The 24,124-nt window shown below is 36.8% G+C and overlaps 1 protein-coding gene across 1 annotated transcript in view; it reads left to right on the top strand.

Annotated features, from left to right (window-relative positions):
- TAF4B (TATA-box binding protein associated factor 4b) overlaps positions 1–24,124 on the top strand; it is a 113,366-nt gene that overhangs the window by 3,925 nt on the left and 85,317 nt on the right. The window contains exons 2-7 of the mRNA XM_060028825.1: positions 7,817–7,962; positions 9,456–9,563; positions 14,577–14,738; positions 14,846–14,968; positions 16,856–16,945; positions 19,768–20,382. Of these exons, the coding sequence (XP_059884808.1) occupies positions 7,817–7,962; positions 9,456–9,563; positions 14,577–14,738; positions 14,846–14,968; positions 16,856–16,945; positions 19,768–20,382 (1,244 nt within the window). The remainder of the gene's footprint in view (positions 1–7,816; positions 7,963–9,455; positions 9,564–14,576; positions 14,739–14,845; positions 14,969–16,855; positions 16,946–19,767; positions 20,383–24,124) is intronic.

Raw genomic sequence — 24,124 nt, forward strand, 5'->3', positions numbered from 1 at the left:
AGATCATAATATATGTGGATAGTTTTAATTTCTATTCTGGATGCCTTTTATTTTATTTTCTTGCTTAATTTTCCGGGTTAGAACTCTCAGTATAATGTTAAATAAAAGTGATAGTGATTGTAGGCATCTTTGTCTCATTCCTCATCTCAAATGTTCCTGATCTTAGGGGAAAAGCATTTAGTCTTTCACCACTAAGTATGGTGTTCGCTGTGGGTCTTAAACCAACCTTGCATACTGAGATAAATATCACTTGGTCATAGGGTATAACACTTTTTAAATGTTGCTGGATTCAGTTGGTAGTACTTTGTTGAGAATTTTTGCATTGGTATACATAAGACATTTTGGTCTCTAGTTTTCTTGTGATGTCTTTGTTTGGTTTTAATATCAGGGTAATACCGACCTTACAGAATGAATTGACACGTTTCCTCTTCTGTTTTTTAGAAGAATCTGTGAAGGATTTATTTTTCCTTAGATGTTTGGTAGAATTCATCAGTGAAGCCATCTGGAACTGAGCTTATCTTGTGGATACTATTTTTGATTATTAATTCAATCTGTGTTTGTTAGAGATCTATTCAGGTTGCCCATTTTCTTAAGTTAGTTTTAGTAGTTTATGTGTTTCTAGGAATTTGTCCATTTCATATTATTTATCCAATTTATTGGTTTATAATAGGTCATAGTATTCTGTTATAATCCTTCTTTCTGTAAGATTAGTGGTCATATCCCCTCTTTCATTCCTAATTTTAGCAGATTGAGCCTTCTCTCCTTTTCTCTTAGTTAATCTAGGTAAAGATTTGTCAATTTTGTTGGTCTGTTCAGAGAACCAACTTTTGCTTTGATTTTTCTCAGTTGTTTTTCTATTCTCTATTCTATTGATCCCTGCTCTAATCTTTATTAATTTTCTTTTGTCTGCTTGCTATAGTTTTTATTTTGCTTTTTTCCCCAATGTCTTAAGATAGGTTAAGTTATTAATTCAAATAATCGTTCTTTTATTTTTTTTTGAAATGCAAATATAATAATGTCTCTCCTACTTGAAATCCTTCAGGGCTTCCCACATCTCCTCAGATCTTTTTTTTTTTTAATATATAAATTTATTTATTTATTTATCTATTTTTGGCTGTGTTGGGTCTTCATTGCTGCACGTGGGCTTTCTCTAGTTGCGGCGAGCAGGGGCTACTCTTCATTGTGGTGCACGGGCTTCTCATTGTGGTGGCTTCTTTTGTTGCAGAGCACGAGCTCTAGGTGCGCGGGCTTCAGTAGTTGTGGCTCGCAGGCTCTAGAGCGCAGGCTCAGTAGTTGTGGTGCACGGGCTTAGTTGCTCCGTGGCATGTGGGATCTTCCTGGACCAGGGCTTGAACCCGCGTTCCCTGCATTGGCAGGCGGATTCTTAACCACTGCGCCACCAGGGAAGCCCTAATCCTTCTTTTAAAATAGAGGGATTTACAACAACAGTTCACCTGTGTACAACACAGGTTTGAACTGCACAGGTCCACTTATACTCAGATTGTTTTCAATAAGTGCATACTATGCTACTACATGAGCTGCAATCAGTTGAATCTGTGGATGCGGAACTTCAGATATGGAGGGCCAACTGTAAAGATACATGCAGATTTTCAACGGAACAGGGGTGTGGGGCGTCAGTACCTCCAACCCCCATGTTGTCCAGGGTCAGCTGTATAAATTTTCCTTAACCACTACTTTAGCTGCATCACATAAATTTGGGTATGTTGTGTCTTCATTTGCATTCATCTCAAAGTATAGTCCAGTGTCCCTTGTGATTTCTTAACTGACCAACTGGCTACTTAGCAGTAATTAATTTCTACATATTTGTGAGTTCTCCTAATTTCTTTTTGTTACTGATTTCTAATTTCACTCCATTGTAGTTGGAGACCACACATTGTGTGATTTCAGTCCTTTTAAATTTATTTAAACTTGTTTTATATGCTAGCGTGTAGTCTGTCCTGAGACTGTTCCACATACACTTAAGAAGAATGCTGTTGCTGGGTAGAGTATACTATTGATGTGTTTTAGGTATGGTTGGTTTATAGTGTTGTTCAAGTATTTGATTTCCTAGTTGATCTTCTACATCTATGTATCTTATCCTAGACATCTATCTTTCATTGAAAGTAGAGTGTTGAGGTCTCGCAAGTATTATTGTTGAATTCTCTATTTTTTTCCTTCGTTTATGTCAACTTTTCTTCATATATTTTGGGCTTTGTTGTTTGGTGCATATATGTTTGTAATTGTTAAATCTTCCTGATCCATTGGCTGTTTTATCAATTATAAAGTACCCCTTTTTATCTCCAGTAACACATTATGTTTTACTCTATTGTCTGATATTAGTATGGCCACTCCAGTTTTCTTATGGTTGCTGTTGGATGATATGTCTTTTCTGTCCTTTTACTTTGACCTTTTTAGTGTCTTTGAGTCTAAAGTGTGTCTTCTGTAGGCAGCATATAGTTGAATCCTATTTTATAATTGGGTGTGACACTTTTTGCCTTTTGATTGGATTATTTAATCCATTCACATTTAATGTTACTGATATAGTTGGGTTTAAGCCTGCCATTTACTTTTGTTTCTATATATTTTTTTGTTGTTGTTCTTCCTCTGTTCCCTCTTTCCTTTGCGTTAAGTGAATATTTTCTAGTGTAACATTTTAATTCCTTTATAATATTTTTTAAGAATATATATATTTTGGGCTTCCCTGGTGGCGCAGTGGTTCAGAGTCTGCCTGCCGATGCAGGGGACACGAATTCTTGCCCCGGTCTGGGAAGATCCCACATGCTGTGGAGCAGCTGGGCCCGTGAGCCATGGCCGCTGAGCCTGCGCATCCGGAGCCTGTGCTCCACAGCAGGAGAGGCCATAACAGTGAGAAGCCCGCGTACCGCAAAAAAAATAAATAAATAAAAGAATATATATATTTTTTAGTGATTGCTCTTGGGTTTACAATATACATCTTACTAGAATTTACTTCACATTTATATTAACTTGTTTCAGTCAGATGTAGAAACATTTTTCCTATTTAGCTCATTTCCCTCTTTTTTATTTTTGTGCTATTATTGCTCTACATATTGCATCTAGATATGTTACAAACCCAGCAATACCTTGTTATAATTCCTTATGTAATTATATGTCTTTTAAAGATGCTGACAGAAGAAAGGAGCACAAGGATATATTTGTAGCATTTGTTTTATTACCTTCTTATTTACCATTCCTAGTTTTCTTCATTTGTTCCTATAGATTCCAGTTACCATCTGAAGTCATTTCCCTAGTGCAGTACAACTTTGCTCCTGACCACTTTCTTTGTGTTATTGTTCACAAATATGTTACATTTCTAATATGTTATAGGTTCAAGAATACAATTATATATATTGTTCTATATAGTTGTTTTTTAAACCCATTAAGATAAAGCAGTAATATGCATATAAATTATATAATTAACTTTACCAGTGCCCTTTTCATGTGAATTTGAGTTACTTTCTGGAGTCTCTTGTTTTCAGCCTGAAGAACTTCATTTAGTATTTCCTGTCTGGTTTGTCTGCTAGCACTCAGTCCTCTAAGGAGGATGTCTTTTTTTTTTTTTTTTACGTTTTTATTGGGGTATATTTGATTTACAATGCTGTGTTAGTTTCAGGTGTACAGCAAAGTGAATCTGTTTTACATATACATATATCTACTCTGTTTTTAGATTCTTTTCCCATATAGGCCATTACAGAGTATCGACTAGAGTTCCCTGTGCTATACAGAAGGTTCTTATTAGTTATCTATTTTATATATAGTAGTGTGTATATGGCAATCCCAGTCTAGGATGTCTTTATTTTATCTCCTTTTTTGACAGATATTTTCAGGGAATGTCTGATTGTTGGTTGATAGTTGTTTTTTTTTGTTTTTTCCCCAGCAAGTGGAATGTGTCATACCCCTGCTGTCTGGCCTCCATTGTTTCTAATGAGAAGTTAACTGTTAATCCTATTAATGCAGGACTCTTGTACATTTTTCTCCTGGTGTTCTCAAGATTTTCTCTTTGTACATTTTTATCATATTGTGTCTTGGTGTGGATCTCTTTGCATTTATCTTACTTAGAGTTTGTTGAGCTACTTGGATGTTTAGATTATTTTTCATCAAATTTGGGAAATTGTCAGCCATTATTTCTTTGAATATTTTTTCTGTTCCTATCTCTCTCTCTCTCTCTTTCTCTCCCCCGCCCTCCTTCCCCTCCCTCCCCCGCTTTTTCTGGTACTCACATTATGCCTACGTTGGTGCGCCTACCATTGTCCCGCGTTTCTATGAAGCTCTGTTCATTTTTCTTCATTCTTTTTTCTCTCAGTTCTTTGGATTGCATAATCTCTATTGAACTATCTTCAAGTTCACTGACTTATCTTCTGTTCATTCAAGTCTGCTGTTAAGCCGCTCTAGTGAAATTTTTATTTCAATTATTGTACTTTTTTTTTTTTTTGCGGTACGCGGGCCTCTCACTGTTGTGGCCTCTCCCATTGCGGAGCACAGGCTCCAGACGCGCAGGCTCAGCAGCCATGGCTCACGGGCCTAGCTGTTCTGTGGCATGTGGGATCCTCCCGGACTGGGGCATGAACCCGTGTCCCCTGCATCGGCAGGCAGACTCTCAACCACTGTGCCACCAGGGAAGCCCTCAGTTATTGTACTTTTTAACTACAGAATTCCTTTTTTTATGATATTTATTTCTCTAATGTTATTCTCTATTTGTTGAGATAATCATCATCATATCTTCCTTCTTTAAGCATGATTTCCTTTAGCTTCTTGACATATTTATAACAGTTACTTTGATGTCTTTGTTAAATCTAACATCTAGTCCCTCATAGGTGGTTTCTGTTGCCTGCCTTTTTCTGTGTCACACTTTTCTTTTTCTTTGTATGTCTTGTAATTTGTTAAGCAAAACTAATATATATATATATAGATATAGATATATTTTTTTTTTTTTTTAAAGAAGATGTTGGGATTAGGAGTTTATTAATTAATTAATTTATTTTTGCTGTGTTGGGTCTTCATTTCTGTGTGAGGGCTTTTTCTAGTTGTGGCAAGCAGGGTCCACTCTTTGTCACGGTGCACAGGCCTCTCACTATCGCAGCCTCTCTTGTTCCAGAGCACAGGCTCCAGACGCGCAGGCTCAGTAGTTGTGGCTCACAGACCTAGTTGCTCTGCGGTATGTGGGATCCTCCCAGACCAGGGCTCGAACCCGTGTCCCCTGCATTGGCAGGCAGATTCTCAACCACTGCGCCACCAGGGAAGCCCCAAAACTAATATAGCAAGTCTAGATACTGGTCTTTACTCCCCTGAGTGGGTTATTGTTGTTTGTTTGTTTATTTTTTTAAATGGCTGTGTTATTTTAGTGAAGTCTATTTTCCTCACAGGGTACAGCTTTGGGCATAAGCACAGCCACCCTGGGATGACAGTGGTTTTAGCAGGGCTCTTTTTGACTGTTTCTTTCTCTGATCTCTCTGCTAAGATTTCTGCTTCAGCTGGTGTCATGCATAGCTGTTAGGCTCCACTCACTGCCAGCCAGTTACCCTCTTGTTTTCAACAGTGCCCTAGAGCCTAACTTCCTCTACAGTCTGATTCAATTAAATGTGGACTCCTTTACAAGGGGTAGTTTTTGAGGTCATTGCTTGAGGTTCTTACCCCTGAAGGGCCCTTCTTAGTTGTTTCTTTATCTTGTTCTCTCTGATAAACTGGAGATATGCCTGTGACTTAGCTTATATCTGTCATGAAGATACCAGAAACCTTTTAATTGTTCTGTTGTACTTGAGAGTGACCTTAACCTTGACCTTTCCCACACTCTGTTGGAAATAAAGTCAGTTTCTTTTGGGAGATGTTTGGAGCAAGTACCCAGGACTGTGGCATGTTTCTTTCTGAGTGATATCCATGTTTTAGAAGTGGGATAGTGGGCATGGTGGTAGCCTCTGGTCTTCTCTGCTTACCTCTTCCAGTGTGGGACCTCCACCCTATGAAAGAACTGGGGTGAGGGTGATTGGGCCCCAAGTATTCTCTGAGCCATCCCTGGGGTAGAGCCTTCCCTTTCTGAGTAGGGATGGGTGAAACAAGAAGCCTGGAAACTCTTGGATGCACTTATTTCAAATTTGTTCTCTTCTGTATGCAAGTTGGGGTGGCAGAGATGGGAAATGCTAGTGGCCTGCTTCTCCCAGGGAGATACCATAGCCCTCAACTGGGAGTTTGGGAAAGACGGAGGCCTTATGTTGTCCACAATGCCTGAACTGAGAAGGGAGAGGGAGTGGGTCATGGTTCAGATGCCACAGATTCTTGCTGTTCTGAGTTTTAGTAGATTCTCTTTAATAATTGTCTAGTCATTTTCTGTATGCCTTAGGGCATTTCCAAAGACTTTAAATGGTTGTTTTTAAAAATAATTTTCACGTTATGCTTGTTTTGCTGGGGAGTGACTTTATTGAGCTCTTCATGCTGCCATTCCAGAAATGGAACTCCAGCTATGAATATTCTTGTTTGTACCTCCTACTTACATGGACAACAATCTCTTTACGTTAGAAATACTGGGTTAGAGGGTATGCAAATTGGAACTAGTTTGGCACAATGTAGAGTTGAACAAAGCAGTTGTACCAAATTACACTACCAGCCTAAAGATGTTGAGAGTTTTTGTTGCCACACATCTCTCTAACACTTAATATTGTCACTGGACTTCTTAATTTTTTTCTCTCTAGGTAGATATAAAGTGATATCTCACTGTGGTCTTAATTTACCTTTCCCTGTCACTGGTATCTGTGTTTCTTTTTTGCATTTTGGATATTTGTTCTTTGAATATATGTGAACTAAAATTTTCTCCATTTTTTTTTTTAGTTTATTTATTTTTAAAAATTTATTTATTTTTGGCTGTGTTGTGTGTTTGTTGCTGCGCAGGGGCTTTCTGTAGTCGCTGTGAGCAGGGGCTACCCTTTGTCGCAGTGCGTGGGCTTCTCATTGTGGTGGCTTCTGTTTGCAGAGCACAGGCTCTAGGCACGTGGGCTCAGTAGTGTGGCGCACAGGCTTAGTTGCTCCACGGCATGTGGGATCTTCCTGGACTGGGGATTGAACCCGTGTCCCCTGCCTTGGCAGGTGGATTTTTAACCACTGCGCCACCAGGGAAGTCCCCAAATTTTCTCCAATTTTGTGGTTTGTCTTTTTACCTGAAAATGTCTTTTGCTGAACAAAAGTTTTTAAAATATAGTTGTATATATCAAACTTTACTTATTTAAGAAATTTTTCCCTATCCCAAGTTCAGAATGACAGTTTTCTACATTGTCTAAAAGTTTAAAAGTTTTTTACTTTTTATCCTTGTATCCTTAATGCCCTTGGGTTTTTGTGTATGGTGTGAAACTTTTCATCTTTTCCATTAGTTAATTGAGCAAGCCCTATTTATTGAGTAGTAGCTCTTTTTCTCACTGATCTGCAGTGCTTTTAGAAAAATTTGATATGACGTATCTGCGGGCTATTTGGGGTCTATTTGGGGGTTTTCTATTCTACTCCATTGGTCAGTTTGTGTAGTCTTGTGCTGTTACCATACCGTCTTACTGTAGCATTATAAATAGTTTGATGTCATGAGGAAAAGTGTTTTGCCTTCTTCAGGAGTATCTTGTTCATATGTTTAGACTTTTAATATTTTAAATAGCTTTGAGTGACAACATTTTTTCCATATTATGTATCTTAATTAGTAGACATGGAATTCAGTATGTACTAACTAACCACTTATTCAGAACACTTTATAGCACTGAAAGAAGGGGAAGAAGAATATGTGATGATTATACTTCATTAGCTCACATTTTGTTTCTTTTAACTATAGGAACAGTTTTGATCAAAAGTAACAGTGGTCAGTTGATGTTGGTATCTCCTCAGCAAGCTGTAACAAGAACCGAGACCACAAGTAACATAACTTCAAGGCCAGCTGTACCAACGAATACTCAAACAGTCAAAATCTGTACAATGCAGGTAATGTACATTAAAGTTTTTTTCATCCTCCTCAGTTTTCCAGCAGTTATCTTCATATAAATTTGTATGTATTTGCCAGTAAAAATATAGAAGAGATGATTCTGCTCGACTTTTTGAATTAAGCTACTTTCTTTGAATATGTTAATTTAATCTAGGTGTTTGGTTTTGTCGTTTGGCAAAACTAGTAAGTTAATCTTCATACTCAAAGATTTTGTCGTCCTCAAGGGGATGTTCAAAGGGCTATGTGCATCTCTAAACGGGAAGAAAATAGCCATTCTGCTTCAATTTTAATTTGTGGTAAAACATTAACACTACAATTTATAATATTCTTTTTTATCCATATCATATAGGAATTACCTTTAAAAAAATTAGAAATCTGCTGTAATATTTCATTAACTTGGCATTGTTAGAAGATGATTTATTTTACATACGTGATCATCTTTCTAGGTAACTAAAGCTTATCCTGTGCGTGCCAGAGTTAAAAAGTATATTTTTATGAGCATCTTTCTTTGGTTAAACAGAAAATGTGGAATGTAGTATAGTATTTTCTTGATGAAGCAGGCTCATCCTAATAAAAAGTTTCATTGTATTCTGTGGTAATATCATTCTTTGCCAGTTTCCCCCAACCCACTCTCTCATAATTTGATTCTAGGTTCTCAGCCAGTCATTTTCTCTATTTCTGTATCTGTCAATGATAGCTGCTCCTTCCCTTTCTTGTTTGCTATGGGTTGAGGAGATAGGTTAGCAGACTTTTGTTTATAATAATATATTAAATAAGAATCTAAGGGGGAGGGGCAAGATAGAGGTAGACGATTAAGAGATACAAACTACTGTATATAAAATAAATCAGCTACAAGGATATATTGTACAACACGGAATATAGACAATCTTTTAAAATAACTATAAATGGAGTATAACCTTTAAGAATTGTGAATTGACATGTTGTAAACCTGAAACTTATATAATACTGTACATCAACTATACTTCAATAAATAAAAATGATAATTATGTGATGTGATATAGTTGTTATGGTGGGAATCACACTGCAATATATAAATATATCAAATCACATTGTACACCTTAAATTTATGCAATGTTATATGTCAATTATATCACAAAAAATAAAGCTTAATTAAAGTTATTTTTAAAAAAAGACTAAAAGGATACCAACAATAGAAATGACCAAAAAAAAAAAAAAGTATCTATATGTTTTCTGTGTGAGCCAAAGAGTAAAATTCAATATTTTAATGCAGAAATACTGTGATATTTATCTGTTTAATCAGTTGCCTCTTTAGGAATAAGAAATGAGTGTCAACTGGCCAATTGACCAGTTAGGTTAATAGTAGAAAATATGCATAAAATTCATGAGGTTATAAAACCAGTTATAACAAAGAAGTTTGCTGTGGTAAAGTGTTTTGATGTTTGCCATAGTACCGATTAATTTTAAATTACTAATGCTGATGACTCTGTACTATCTCCCCCTCCCCCCCAAGAATTCTAGTTCACAGTTAATCAAGAAGGTGGCAGTGGCACCTGTTAAACAACTGGCACAAATAGGAACTACTGTGGTAACCACTGTTCCGCAGCCTTCCCCAGTGCAAGTAAGTTGTGACTTGTGGCCATGTGCGCACTGGTTATTTTCTCATCTTTTGTTATTATTTATTGTTAGCTATTTCCTGAAGAGAGCAATTCAATGATATATGAGGACACTTATTAAACTGGGAGCTGTTAGAGGTATGGGAAACACAAGATGAACATGGTGTATATTCTTGGAATATCAGATTTATTTGAATGTATTAAATTAATACAAATGCATCTAATGTTCATGTGTCACAGTGTCTAGAGGCAGGTGCTGCGACAGAATTTTGGTGTATGGGATATTTATTAGGGATTCATACCTGTGGAAGGGAAGGAGAGTAAGAGTTTGAACTAGATGCAGGTCCAATAAAGCCTCAGCCAACCTGATGGAGTGCTTTGGAGCAAGTGTAGCACGTCAGAGTTGTCCCACTGTGTGCCAACATGGTTGGATGAGCCATAATTTCCCCTCTGTGATCAGTCATAGGATGTGGACTCTCCAGGGAGAGTTGTGCTCATGGGCAGGTAATTCTCTGTAGCTGAAGCAGACTCTGAAGAAGCTGACAATTGTCGTCTGTCTAAATAGCATTCCCAACAGCTAGGATAACACAAATCTCTCTTTGTGATGGTGTATCACAGTCTACTCCTTGAATTGCTGGGATTTACTTCCTCATATGTGTTGGAAACCAGCTCTCCTTGGATTTCTATAGGTTTCTTCCTTGGAGAAGCAAAGAAGAGGTTAGTAGGATGAACTACAGTCCCCAGTGCTGCAGCTGATACCATCATTTCCTCCTCCACCATCCATTCTAGATTCCTCCCACACTCAACTACCAACTCTTCTGGATCTTAAGTGGTAGTGTGATCAGACTTTTATCCCTGAGGGATCCAAGGTCCAAATTGCCACAGTCCTTTGAGGCAAGAGTTGTGTCACTTGTCCATTTATCATCACAATTGGGCAAGGAAATACCAAGAGGCACTTAAGTGGCTCACCTGGATTCACTGCATAAAGTCCTCTTGGCCTTCATTGTGTAAAAGCTACCCTACCTATTCCAGTTGTCAGGTCAGTTACCCCTGTCATGATAATGACTCTTCTCTTTCCAGTTGATCACTGGACACAGGGACCCTGAAGTGTCCAAGAGGCAGCCATGGTGTCTAGTTTATAGGGACTCTTGCTATGTTCTTTGGTGAAAGTGTGTCCACTATTGGCAGGAATGGGAAGCACAGGATCCCCCAGTGGAACTTTGGGAGTAATGATAAGTGGAGCCGTTCATCCTTCTACTCTTTGATTCCTTGGTTCTTCATATATTTGTCCTGTTGGGGACGTAGTACCATATAGAATTTTTTGATTCAGTGAGTATGCACTAAGTCTTAGAAGATGGAGGATAGAATTCCATCTTCATAGAGTATTGTTTCTGAGTTTGCACTTCACCTGTGTTTTCTGCACGCTGTCCTAATACTTTACTAGGCAGGCAGCTTCTGGATCATGCCATATTTGATATAATCAGTGGATCCCATGGTCATGGGATCACTGTTGTACTTCCTTTGCTGTATAGAAGGTACATCTTCTTGAAGCATGTTATGTGAAATCCCATGCTGTGGATCAAACATGGTGTTTGGTTTTTCAGAATTACTTAACCGTATTACTTCCTCTAACAGAGATGGTGATCAGTTAATTAAACTGTGATTTTAAACATAGTTTTTGTTGTTGTTGTTTTGTTGTTGTTGTTTTGTTTTTGATAATAATGGCTACCATTTATTGAGCACTTAATGTGTTGGACACTTTTTAAGTGCTTTACATCCCTCATCTCATTTCATTTCATCCTGTGACTATTCTGTAAGGAAGTGTTATCTCTATTTTATGTAGGTGAAAATCAGTTTAGAGAAGTTAAGAAATTTGCATGATTTCTGCTAATATGTAGCAAAGGGGGCATTTGAACCAAGGTCTCTATCTGACTCTGGAAACTCTTCTTAATGACCTCTGTGCTGATTGTCTCAAACTCTAGGTTCCACTGCCCCCCTGCCCTTAGGTTATTCTGGGGAGATCACTGGGCCAAAGGGTATGAATTTAGGCCTACTGATAGCTGCTATGTGTTGTAAGAAATAATTATGTTTCTTAAAATGGGATTTTTTTTTTTGTTTTTGATCAGTCAGATGTGGACACCAAATAACACCACAGGAAGGTATATGAAAGTGAAAGAGACGTCCTATACTGACAGGTCCTAGAAGAGGGTGGCATGGAACGACATGCAGGGGGCCATATGGGAGGAGCACCGGGGCAGACTCAACCAAACAAGTGGGGATCTGAGAGGGAATGAGGACCTGGGGGCAAGTGCCTTTGTTGAGGGTTGGTATGGAGTACACAAGCAAAAGATGTGAGGGGATTTCATTGGTGTGTTTGAATGTCATTATGTCACAGTTGGGAGAGCAGAAAGGGAACTTGTGGCAGGGACCAGCCTTATCACACTGGTGCACCTGGTCACCTGGGCAAGGCGTTCACAGCCTGTTTGTAGGGATGTTGAGGCAACAGAAAAATACGAAGTTTGAAGAATTTACAATACAATTATTTTATGAAAGGGGTTTCAACTTCCACAGTATTTTGAGTAAATCAGCTTTTTTATTGTATCTATTTATTAAAGATTTAGTACATATAGTTGTACTAAAATGGTATATATGTGTTGTTTAATTCTTTTCCTTGGGTTATTTTTCCATATATATGTCTACAGTTGCTATTTCCATGCAGGGTGTGTATAACTTTTCTTAATTTAGATTGATGCCTTTTTTAAGCTGAGTTGCTCCTTAGTGGTAGGCTAAGGCAGTAGAAATTATCAGTGAAGTTAGTGAATAATTTCTGTGTCCACTTTGAGAGGTAAAGCATCTCAATTTTAGGCATTTCTTGGAAATAAGGAGCTAGAACTTGGATGACTCTCCTTAAAAGGCAATTTAGTCTGTTTGTATACAATTAATTTCACTGACTCTTGTGTATTAATATAACTGATTTTCACAATTTACTTCACATATACCTCAGGTCTTTTCTCTCCGGTCCCCTAGACATGCCTAATCAGTGCCAGTGCAGTCTTGCAAAGCATGGAAATAGCGTTGCCTGGTCTAGAATATTGAGATTTATGATTGAGTTTAAAACAGTCCGTTCATTACGGCAGTGTGATTATATACATAGAGTAAGACCAGGATTGTGTATTTCTCCATGCCTCTTAAGAGTTGCAGGTATCTGGTAAGGTACGGGTAGTAGCTATATTAAAAAGAGTTATGAAGGACAAATTTTGTGCTGGAGACAGAATAAAATATTGACAAGGAAAGTAGGAGTGCCACAAATGCTTCTTCTACTCACAAAAAATAGGACTTTTTTCCTGAGCTCACATTTCGTTGGGCCTTATTTTGCTTCATAAGGAAGAGGGACAGTACTCGCCTGAGGAACCCCTCCCATCAGTCCTGCGAGGTAATCATAGTCAACAGCTAAAGTTCGACATTACTTTCTTAAATATAGTAGTACAGAGAATTAGTGGTAGAGTATAAAACATACTCACTGAAAAAAGAGTATGTGTTTACTGTACATAAACCTAAGAATGTTTATTAGAAGATCTTCAAAAGGATTCAGAGGGAACTGTACAGTACTTGTCCTTGAAGAGCAGGACTAGGGATAGACTAAGAACGAAACTTCATTTTCATTGTTGTCTTTGAGATCTGTTAATATTTAATAAAATTACTAATTTAGGTATGATTTTTAATTTTACCTTTTTTGCTTAACATTTCATAAGTTTTCATCTTCATCATTAATCAGTGTTTTAAATTTCTTTCCCATTTTTTTACCTCCAAAACATTCTTGTCTAATATATGCTTCAGTCTTTCTAAAGTGGAAATTTTTTTTTTTTTTTTTTTTTGCGGTACGCGGGCCTCTCACTGTTGCGGCCTCTCCCATTGCGGAGCACAGGCTCCGGACGTGCAGGCTTAGCGGCCATGGCTCACGGGCCCAGCCGCTCCGCAGCATGTGGGATCTTCCCGGACCGGGACACGAACCCGTGTCCCCTGCATTGGCAGGCGGACTCAACCACTGCGCCACCAGGGAAGCCCTAAAGTGGAAATTTTTGATATATATTTGAATTCACTTATATTAATTGTTGCAGAAAGAAAGTTTCTTGAGGGTAATAACAACCTGACCTTTTTGTGTTTTATGCCTGTAGAACACAAGTATTTAAATTAAAATGATGGTGCATTGTTCAGTTTTCTGTGTGAATTGTAAATACTATTCTCTCCCCTACCCTCAAACTTTACTCATGTTCTGTAACTTTTAGTGTTTGTCTTTAAAATAAGATTGTTGCTTTATCTCAGTCTGCTTGTCTAAATTATTACCCAATTTGCGATTTCTTATATTAAACTTTTTATCCTGCAGGTGGTGCTATAATCACACCTCACTTAATAGAGGATAGAAGAAACAACCGGAATTCTTTTCAGTGTGAAAATAAGATAATCACATTTTGTAATATTTGTTATTACAAATTACAAAGCTATTACTGTTTTTCTAATAGTCTACATAAAAGCAGCTTATCTGAATATGAGACGATCAATAGATCTCTCAGATTTATACTTAATAAAAAGCAGAATATTATAAAATAAATTCTATATTTTCTTACAAAAACTTACTATTTCAAATTTTTTTGGAGAAGTATTAATAATATTTGAGGACTACGTGCTTGGCAGTGTTTTTTAAAAACAATCCCAGGATAGTAGGTACCATTGCTGTCCTTGTTTTTTACAAACAGGAATCAGAGGGTTAGCAGGATAAAGTAACTTGCCTGAGGTCAACACTTGGGTGTCAGTGATAAATAGGTAGATAGGTGAGAATGAAACCCAGAGCTGCCAGAGTCCAGAGCTGGTAAATGGTGTTACATTGCCTTAGACTAGTAGAGCATAATATAAAAGCAAGGATGTCAAGATCCATTTGTACTCTAAGTGTGAAATGAGGCACTCGCCATGATGCATATCATAGTAATACATCTCTCGATATCTACCGCTTTTACTTTCAGTCTGTGGCTGTGCCAACCAGTGTTGTCACAGTGACCCCTGCAAAGCCGTTGAATACTGTGGCTACCCTGAAGCCTTCAAGTTTGGGAGCGCCACCCACCCCCTCAAGTGAGCCCAGTCTCACAGCAGAGAACTCAGCCACTGCTCAGACTAGTCTTTCTCCGGTAAAGCTCTCCCTTGTACCTTACATAAACAGAACTCTTTACAAATTTTCTTCAAGTATATTTTCTAGCTAACATTTGTGAGTGTTTGTTTATACTTCTATATTTAGACGATGCTAGAAAATGTGAAGAAATGTAAGAACTTCCTCGCAATGTTAATAAAACTAGCGTGTAGCGGGTCACAGTCCCCGGAGATGGGGCAGAATGTGAAGAAGTTGGTGGAACAACTTTTGGTAAGTTGGGACTATAAAAGCTCTGTAAGCAGCCGTAGAACATGTTTTAAATGAGAAATAAATATTTTTAAATGAGGTTTATCTTAAGTGCATTTTTGGATAACCTTTGCTTTTGCTTATTGAAAGCTTTTTAATGATTATAAATCTTAGACTAGTAAATCTAGTCTATACAGTCGTCCCTCAGTATCCATGGGGGTTGGTTCCAGGACCGGCCGAGGATACCAAAATCCACGGATGGTCAAGTCCCATAGTTGGCCCTCCCTATCTGTGGGTTCCGCATCTGTGGATTCAACCAACTGTGAATTGTAAATATAGTACTACACCGGTCCTTAGTTGGTTGAATCTGCTCATGCAAAACATGGGGATATGAAGGGCCGACTGTATTACTTTATGTTTGCTAGTCTTGCTTCACTTAGCCTAAAAAAGAGCTTTGGAGAGAAGGTTGACTACTTGGTCAAATAAAAACTTATTAGTATTTGGAGAATATTTGGCCTCATGAAAAGAGGTGGTTGGAAAAGTATTTTAAGAGCTTTTCTCCAGATCATTATGGATATTCTTTAGAGTCCACTGGTTTGTCTTGTACCCTGAATGGATCTTTCACCCAAATGTAACAGCTCACATTTGGTTGTCTGGAAAATAATTGGTTCGCTGAGTTGTATAGATCTTCCAAATGTTGACAGATTTGTTCATTAAGATATCAAAAAATCATACTTGTAATCTAACAATCGCATCAGAAAATTTTTTCAGTACAGGGAAGCTGTACCGAAGCTTCAGGATTGTGGTTACAAATTTTCCAAGGATCAAGCTCAGGATTGTGGTTACAGATTTTCCAAAATTCTAATTTTGACTTGAGAGCTCTGATTTTTATCATTAGCAACAAAAACCATCAGTTGTTTTCCTTACAGTGACAGGCTTCGTTCGTTTGTTTGTTTTTTGAGAGAGTGTCTCTCAAAATACCCCAATGTGAATAACCACAGCTGGTTTGATATTCTTTCCAGTAAATGAAAAAAAAGCAGCTAGCTCAGCTAGCAACTCAGTCACAAAGTGCTTTTCCTTGAGTATCTTACTTTGGTCTACTGTATGTATGGTTCCCATTATTTTGCACACAGTATTTTTAAAAGATGTCTGCTGAAGGGTTAAGATTTAGTAAAATTAAATTTTACTGTTCTGTGAAGGACATTTTAAAGTGGAACTGGCTCTATTTTTTTTTTTTACCACACATGCGTAGCAATGCAGAGTATGACGACAACTATTTAAATTTTTTATCATTGCCTTTCTTGCCAGCAGTTGCTTTCGTACCATCAGTGCAAATCTCAGCACAGTGAAAAAGGCAAAAAATGGTTAGTATTAATGTGAAAATAATTTAGACCTCATAGACCCCTGCAGTGTTTAGAGTCCAAACCAGTACGGAAGGGTTCCTAAGTTCTTTGGAACAACAGCATATCTATTATTGTGGCCTTATAATAAAATACAGTCTAACCTCAGTTAAAGTAATTTAAAAATTGAGAAAAGAAAACAAAAAAAATCCAAGGCCCCCACACCAAATAACTTCCAATTTCCTACCCTAAGAAGTGTAGGACTCCTGTGTCTTTACTTCTTAATTGTTCTTAACAGACTGTAGTACTATCACCTTATCCAGTCAGCCAGCTCTTCTCTCACTTTGCTTACTGGGATCTTAAAAAGTAATAATCTCTTCATTGTATTCTGTATGAAAAAACATCTCTATGTTTATTTTGTAGGGGACATGAAAAAACTGCCCCTATTTAATGATAGACTTTGACTTTATTACTGTTCAAAGTTTGCTATATCTACAATCATGAACCACACACTTTTCCTCTTGTAAAATATTTGTAGACCTAAAAGTGTTTTCTTTCTTCCATTCCTCAGGATGCAAAAATTGAAGCAGAAGAATTTACTAGACAACTGTATGTTGAACTCAAGTCTTCACCTCAGCCTCACCTAGTTCCTTTCCTTAAGGTAGAGTTATGTGTTACTTTGAAGAAATAGTTTGAATTAGATTACTTTAAGGTAATTTAAAATCTGAATATTTCAATATGACAGCAATTTAATGTGAAGATAGTAACAGTAGAAGAAATCTCTCAGGGCTGTTGTAATCTGTAAAGCACATTCATAATTCATATTCTTTGCATTGGAACACATTGAGAAAACAGAAGTAACATCTCATTCATGAACATAACTTAATGATTATATTATTTGATGCTTGTATTCTCAAAGATTCTTAACTTTAAAAAAAAGTGTCTCTGCTTTGTCCTGATGACTCTTATTCTCTTAGAAGTAGTAAACCACATGGTACCAAATTTAGTGGGAAAGCTATTATTATTATTTTTCTTGGAGGGAGGAAGCTATTATTTTTAAAAATTAATTTATATTGTTAGTAGACACACTCTTCTCTAAGATTTATTGAATTAAATAGATTTTGATGGAGAACAATAACTTTGATAACAAGAGCTTTGTTTGGCAGGCTGAAAAAATATATTCCTTTTGGATATTTTGAAGCTGAAAAGGAATTGAATTGAAATTTATAAAGTTATTAAAAACCTGAGATTTTAGTGAACCAAACACTCATCCCATATATTTTGAAATAATGGAACGAAGAGTTGCCTTTAGAAAAATTTGGCTTAATTATCTATGGGAGATGAAAGAGACTTCATAGAGGAAGACTCTTTTTGATGCCTCATGAAAGAAGAGTGGGAAAGGAGATGGGGCACCACATTTTCAGAAGGCTATTAAAATAACTGGAAATTGTCCCTAGGAGGCTGACCATGTTGATTAGGAAGATGCCAATCATGTGACACAAAATGTGGCTAAAAAACTGAGAATGTTTTAGCCAGGGAAGACTTAATCTGGGAAGGGAAGGTTGAAGGGTCAGTGCAGTACCGAACATCAAATGACTAGAGGCCTGTTTTCGGGTGACCCTCTTGATTGAGAAGTTAGCTGCAGTTCTTCTTGGGTCCCTTTCAATGTAAAAGTTCTGTGAGCTGTAGGTGCTCTACGTGACACTGACAACTCTGTTTAGTGTATCTATGTTTCATACTCACTGGAGACACTGGGGGGGAGAAGGAGGGAAATAAGAAAGTACCTACTATGTGTTCTGTGCTTTGCTAGCTACTTCACTTATAATTTGCATTGTTTGGACTTAATTTTCATATCAGTCTTTCGACAATAGGTGCTAGATGGTATAGTATTTTCCATTTTGGAGATGAGAAAATTGTTTAAATTGACTTAACTTTTGATCAAACACACAGGTCTAGAATTTAGCCTGACTCTACTGGCTATGTAACACTCCCTTGAAGTTACTAAATATTACCATTAAGTACTTGCATTTTGTATCAGTTTTCTAAGGACTATTATTAAGCCTTATGTTTTTTTCTTGAGAATAGTTTTTTCATATCCTTGAGAGCTCTGGAGGTTGGACTTTGCATAGGGATAAGGGATTCGGCATTTAGACTTAACTCTGGCCAGGTGATCAAGAGATAATTTAGCATACATGTTTTTATTGTTGTCTCTTTAAGTCTTATTACTTTAACATTTCTTTCCAGTTGTGTTTTTCTCAGGTCTCCCCCATCTTAGACTTCTTGCTTAAATTTAATTAATCAAATCACTTCATTTGTTCATATATTTCCAAAGCAGCTTGTTTTCTACCTTTTTTTTTTTTTTTTTTGCGGTACGTGGGCCTCTCACTGTTGTGGCCTCTCCCGTTGTGGAGCACAGGCTCCGGACGCGCAGGCTCAGCAGCCATGGCTCACGGGCCCAGGCTCTCCGCAGCATGTGGGATCCTCCCAGACCGGGGCACGAACCCGTGTCCCCTGCATCGGCAGGCGGACTCTCAACCACTGCACCACCAGGGAAGCCCCTGTTTTCTACCATTTTTAAAGTTTGGGAAAAGAGCGTGAAAGACTTTTTGTTTCTTTCTTTTGATACTATTTATAGATATATATAATTGAAAACTTTCAGATTAAAATATTCTCAATCTATTTAAGTAAAAGAAGTAACTAGAAGGAAAAGGAAGAGAAGCAATAGTTCTCATTTGCTTCTTAAGTAAAGGCAATCTGACTGAATTTAAGTATCAAAACAAGGAAATCTTCCAAAACAGCTCATGAATTCACTGAAAGATAACCTACTAACCACCTCCTTTTTCATCTTGTTTTCTTACTCAAAAACAAAAGTAGATAAAAACCCCAGGGATGAAAAGGCAGAACCTTCTTTATAGGTTAAGCTGTTTTTATTTTTTTAGCAAGATACAAAGGTAGACTCCAACTTAAAACCCAGTCAGAAAATATTCTAGCTCAATTAAGGAAATTGACCTTCTTTCTATTAATTTTATTTTGATGTAAAGGCTGTTTCTACTCAAAGTTTGGAAGTTATTTAACAAAAACTTTTTATTTTAGATTCTGCTGTCCTGTAAACAAACTTGTAAATACTGAAGTTATGGGTGATCTATTATGGGGTTTAGATAAATACAAATAAGTAGGATACAGTGTTTTATTTTACCAAATTAATATTTGATACCAATTTGATACTGAAGTATATAAAATAAGTTTAATACTGAGACATAATAATTATGAATTGAAAAATGAAGCACTTCGGGGCTTTAAGTTATATCCTGGATATTGACAGAATGTAAATGATTGATAACAGATTTCCTCAACTGAAACGTTGGTATACTTTTAATTTTATGTTGTAAAGATATGACATACAAAGTAGTCTGTTTTACTAGAGCTCATTTATTTAGTTATCAGTTTTTAGTTATCAGTGTTTTTTTTGTCCTCTGTTTCTAGAAAAGTGTGATTGCCTTAAGACAACTGATGCCTAACTCACAGAGCTTTATTCAGCAGTGTGTTCAGCAGACTTCTAGCGAGGTGGTCATTGCTACCTGTACCACAACAGTAACGCCTTCTCCTGTGGTGACAACAGTAGTTTCCTCAGTCCAGCCTGAAAAGCCCATCATTGGTTCTGAAGCAGCAACATCTGGAACTGTGTCAGTGCAAACTCTGAATCCACTTGCTCCAGGGGGAGCAAAAACTGGAGTTGTGACACTTCATTCTGTGGGTCCAGCTGCTGTGCCAGGAGGAACAACAGCTGGAACTGTTGTGCTTCAGACTCCAAAACCGCTAGTGACATCTCTGCAGAACACAGTGACAGCAGTCTCACTTCAGCCTGAAAAGCCAGTTGTCTCTGGGACAGCAGTGACACTGGCCCTCCCCTCAGTAACTTTTGGAGAAACCTCAGCAGCAGCTGTATGTCTTCCGTCTGTGAAACCTGTTGTTACTTCTGCTGGGACCACATCTGACAAGCCTGTCATTGGCACTCCAGTCCAAATCAAACTTGCACAGCCAGGCCCCGTGCTTACACAACCAGCCAGCATTCCACAGGCAGTTAAAGTCAAACAACTAGTGAGTAACATTTCATTTCTTCCTCCATTTCTTCTTTTGAAAATTTCAGACATTCAGAAAACTGGCAAGACTAGTAAAATGAACCCCTGTGTACCCTTGACCAGGGTTGACCAGTTGTTAACGTTGTACCATGTTTGCTTTGTCTCTCCCCCCTCTATTCACATACACAAACACACACGTAATTTTTTCCTGAACCATTTAAGAGTTGGTTACAGAAATTGACTTTGTGCCATTAAGTACTGTGTATCTCTTAAGGAAAAGGATTTTTTTTAGCATAACTGCAAACGTACTTATTATCACACATGGGTAGTTAATATTGGCACAATATTTACAGTTGTCCCGACAATGTCCTTAATAGCTAATTTTTTTCCTGATGTTTCTAGTAAAGAATTGCATATTACACTTGTCTTTTTTTTTTTTTTTTTCAGGCTGCGTTAATCTAGAACAGTTCTCAGCCTTTTGTAGTTGTTCATTGTGGTGTACTATTTTAAGTGCCTGGGCCAGTTGTTTTGCAGAGTGTCCTTTATTTTGTTTTGTCTAATCATTTCCTCAAGACTAGATTCAGATTAAATATTTTTGGTAAGGTTATTACATAGGTGATATTATGGTAACATTTCTTTTAAAAATGTGCTGAAGGAAGACAAAAGTGAGGGGAGTAGATGAGTAAGAAGTTGTGTTTCTTCCTAAACCCTATAGATTGGGAAGTTCTTGGGTGGAAGAAACCTGAAATTTTAGCTGTTTATCTGTTGGTGTTTAGATTTACTTCACTCAAGACATGTTTTATCGGAAGACTGAAAGTATTGTTAACCTGTGGAAGATAGTACATGGTGAATTAATTAAAAATCGTGTTTTTTAAGTAAAGTTCTCCCCTACCTTATATTGTAACAGAACTAACTGTTCTTTTGATTTTTGGTGATTGCCCTTGTTCTTCTTTGAAAACCTTCATGTTAAAGGCTGTGTTTTGAATCTCTTTGTTTTAGTTTTTTCTGCTTTTTGGAACAGTAAAATCTAAGTAAACTTCCCAGCCTTGTGTACGTGATCAGGAGAAGACATTAGTATCTGTGAATGATTGTCTTTGAGGCAGAGGGCAAGCTTTAGGTGTAGAATGAAAGAGGAAAGATCAGTTTGGACAACAGTCAAAACTCTTGGGTAGGTGGGAAGTAATAATCGTTTCCTGGGCGTTGATCTTTTTTCATCCCTTCCTACTCTGCAGTCTGATTTTCAAGTGGAGAAATGTACCTGCCTTGTGGCGTTTCTCTTGGGCGTCTGCATTTAATCTCAGAGACGAACCTTCTTTAGAAGCAGTGATTCTTAAACATCGATCTGAGTAGCCAGATTTGGGAACCATTGTAACTGTAATTGCCTTGGTGAAAGGTCTCTTTTGGTAGCACTTAAGAGTATTGAAATCCTCTTTATGGGTCATAGCTGATTCTTGAATAAATGCTAATCTTTATTGAAAATCTATAGCATATCCACCCCTAAGTGAAATAATACTTTATAGCTACATAGAGTCTTAAAACATGTCTTGTATGCAATATGGATTTTGAAATAATTTTGGTGAAGACAAGGCAGGGAGAAAACTAAGAATCCCAGAAATTGTAAGGGACCTATCCACTGGCACTCAACAAGTAATAGATCTCAGCCTAGAACCCAGTGTCTTTCCCATTAGATTCTGGCACTTATGGCAAGAACTTCTAGGTTTCTAGAGGGTCCTGAAATGGAAAACTGTCAGGTAATAACATCTTGACAGCATTTACATTTTATAGGCTTACCTTGTTATACATTAGAAACAGTTTCAATCAAGAAAAACATGTAACAAAATCCACTGGTAAATTTTAGGGATTTTTAAATTTCCTGCTTTCATTCTTAAAAGAATGGGGAATATATTTTCCTTGTGAATTCTGTTTTCTTGTTTGGCCTTTGTTTCAATTTTAGTCAACAAATTTGATGTCAGTATTCATATCTTCCTGTTTAAAATGGCAGAAACAGAGCAGCTAGACACTGAAGATGCATTGTAATCTGTTTTATAACAAATTTTTACCTGGGGCACAAAACAACATAAGCTGTTCTTTCTGTATGGCAATGCCACAGAGAGGATTGAACTAGGACATTCTTTCAAATCAGCTAATTTAGAAAATTAATGTTACTTAAGTTTGAATTAGTGTTACTCAAGTAATTTAAGAATATCATCAGTGAGTTCATTATAAACCATAGTCCAGTTTAATCCTAGGTCTGTCTAAGTGAGGAGGAAAACACTCCAGGTGCTAGAAACATAAGAAAGTATTCAATGCAGCTTGTAAGAAATATGGTAAATAATTATTTAAAATACGAGAATTGCCATGCTAGTTCAAATCTGTGGTCCATGTAACTCAGGATGCAATCTCCAAAAGTGGTCTGAACAGTAGAAGTATGGCTGTGTTTTTCAATGTTAGGTATAAAATTTGTGTGATTTATTTCCTTTAATAATCATGAATTTAAAAATCCCTGTTAATACTTTATCTTTTTCTAGCTTGTCCAGTTTTCCTAAAGAGTTGTATAGGTTTCCTGCCTTCTTGATAAGATGTTTTAAATATCACACTTTCAAGGTATGAGAATCCTCTTAATCTGCCATTGCAGGGTTTAGATTTTGTACAGTTATTATTTTATGAAGTATATGTTTTCATTCCAGATTAAAGAGACCCTCCTCCCAATTTTTAAAAAATAATTTAGATTTATGACCACATGTTATCTTTTCTATCTCATGGATTTTTTTATGTGTTACCCTCTGGGGATCTGCTAAAGTTCTCATCAAGTAAATTAGCTAGGATTGTTCACACTTTCTTTAGGTGTAAATTTTTCATTTTGTACCAGTAGTTCAACATAGTGCTTTGTATATCTTGGTCCTCAAATGCTTGAATTGTTGAAATATGGACCTAACCAGTAGTTCCCGGATTTCATCTAAGAATCTAATTCTTTTAAATGATTAATCTTATTGGTTGTCTACCAATTCTGGCATAGCAGCTATTATAGGATGTTATATACTACAACTAAGCAGAGCTTGACATTTTTACCTTTTTTAAAAAGTTAATGAAAGAGAGTGGATGAATTGGATTAGAATCTACCAGTGGTGGATAGATAATAAGTAGAAGCTTTCAGGAGTTTTGATGCTTAAAATTTTCCTTACGATATTGGTGAAAAAATTATTTTACACATAATTGAGCAAAAGCTAAATTTAATTTAAATTAAACGTTGTCATAGTAATTCAGTTTAAATGTAATTAGAAAAGTTAATTTAATTTAAAAGAGCTAAATTTTAATGTCTCATCATTTTTTAAATTTTGATAAATTTTAATAACTAATTTTAACACAAAAAATTAATAAGCTTCTCAAATCCACATGTGTGAACAAAACTCATGAATGAGAAAGGAAATTCAAAATTCTGGGTTTCTGTTTTTAGAAAAAAGGTGTATAGTTTTAGAGAGTAAACTGAATACTGTTACTCTTAGTAATCGTGTGTGTGTGTGTGTGTGTGTGTGTGTGTGTGTGTAAAATCTTTTAAAAAATTTTTTATTTGGAGATAGGCAGGAAGTTGTAGTATTATCATAGATATATTTTCCTTATTTCAGATATATATTTCCCCAGGTGACTATTACTTGCATTTCTTTCTTAACAGAATTGTAGACATTTGATAAGTAAGTGGCCAAGTACGTTCAACAATCATTCTCCAACTATTACTGTTTTGTGGATATAAGAGAAAAACAACT

This window comes from Delphinus delphis, chromosome 13 (assembly GCF_949987515.2).
Source record: "Delphinus delphis chromosome 13, mDelDel1.2, whole genome shotgun sequence".
NCBI lineage: Eukaryota > Metazoa > Chordata > Mammalia > Artiodactyla > Delphinidae > Delphinus > Delphinus delphis.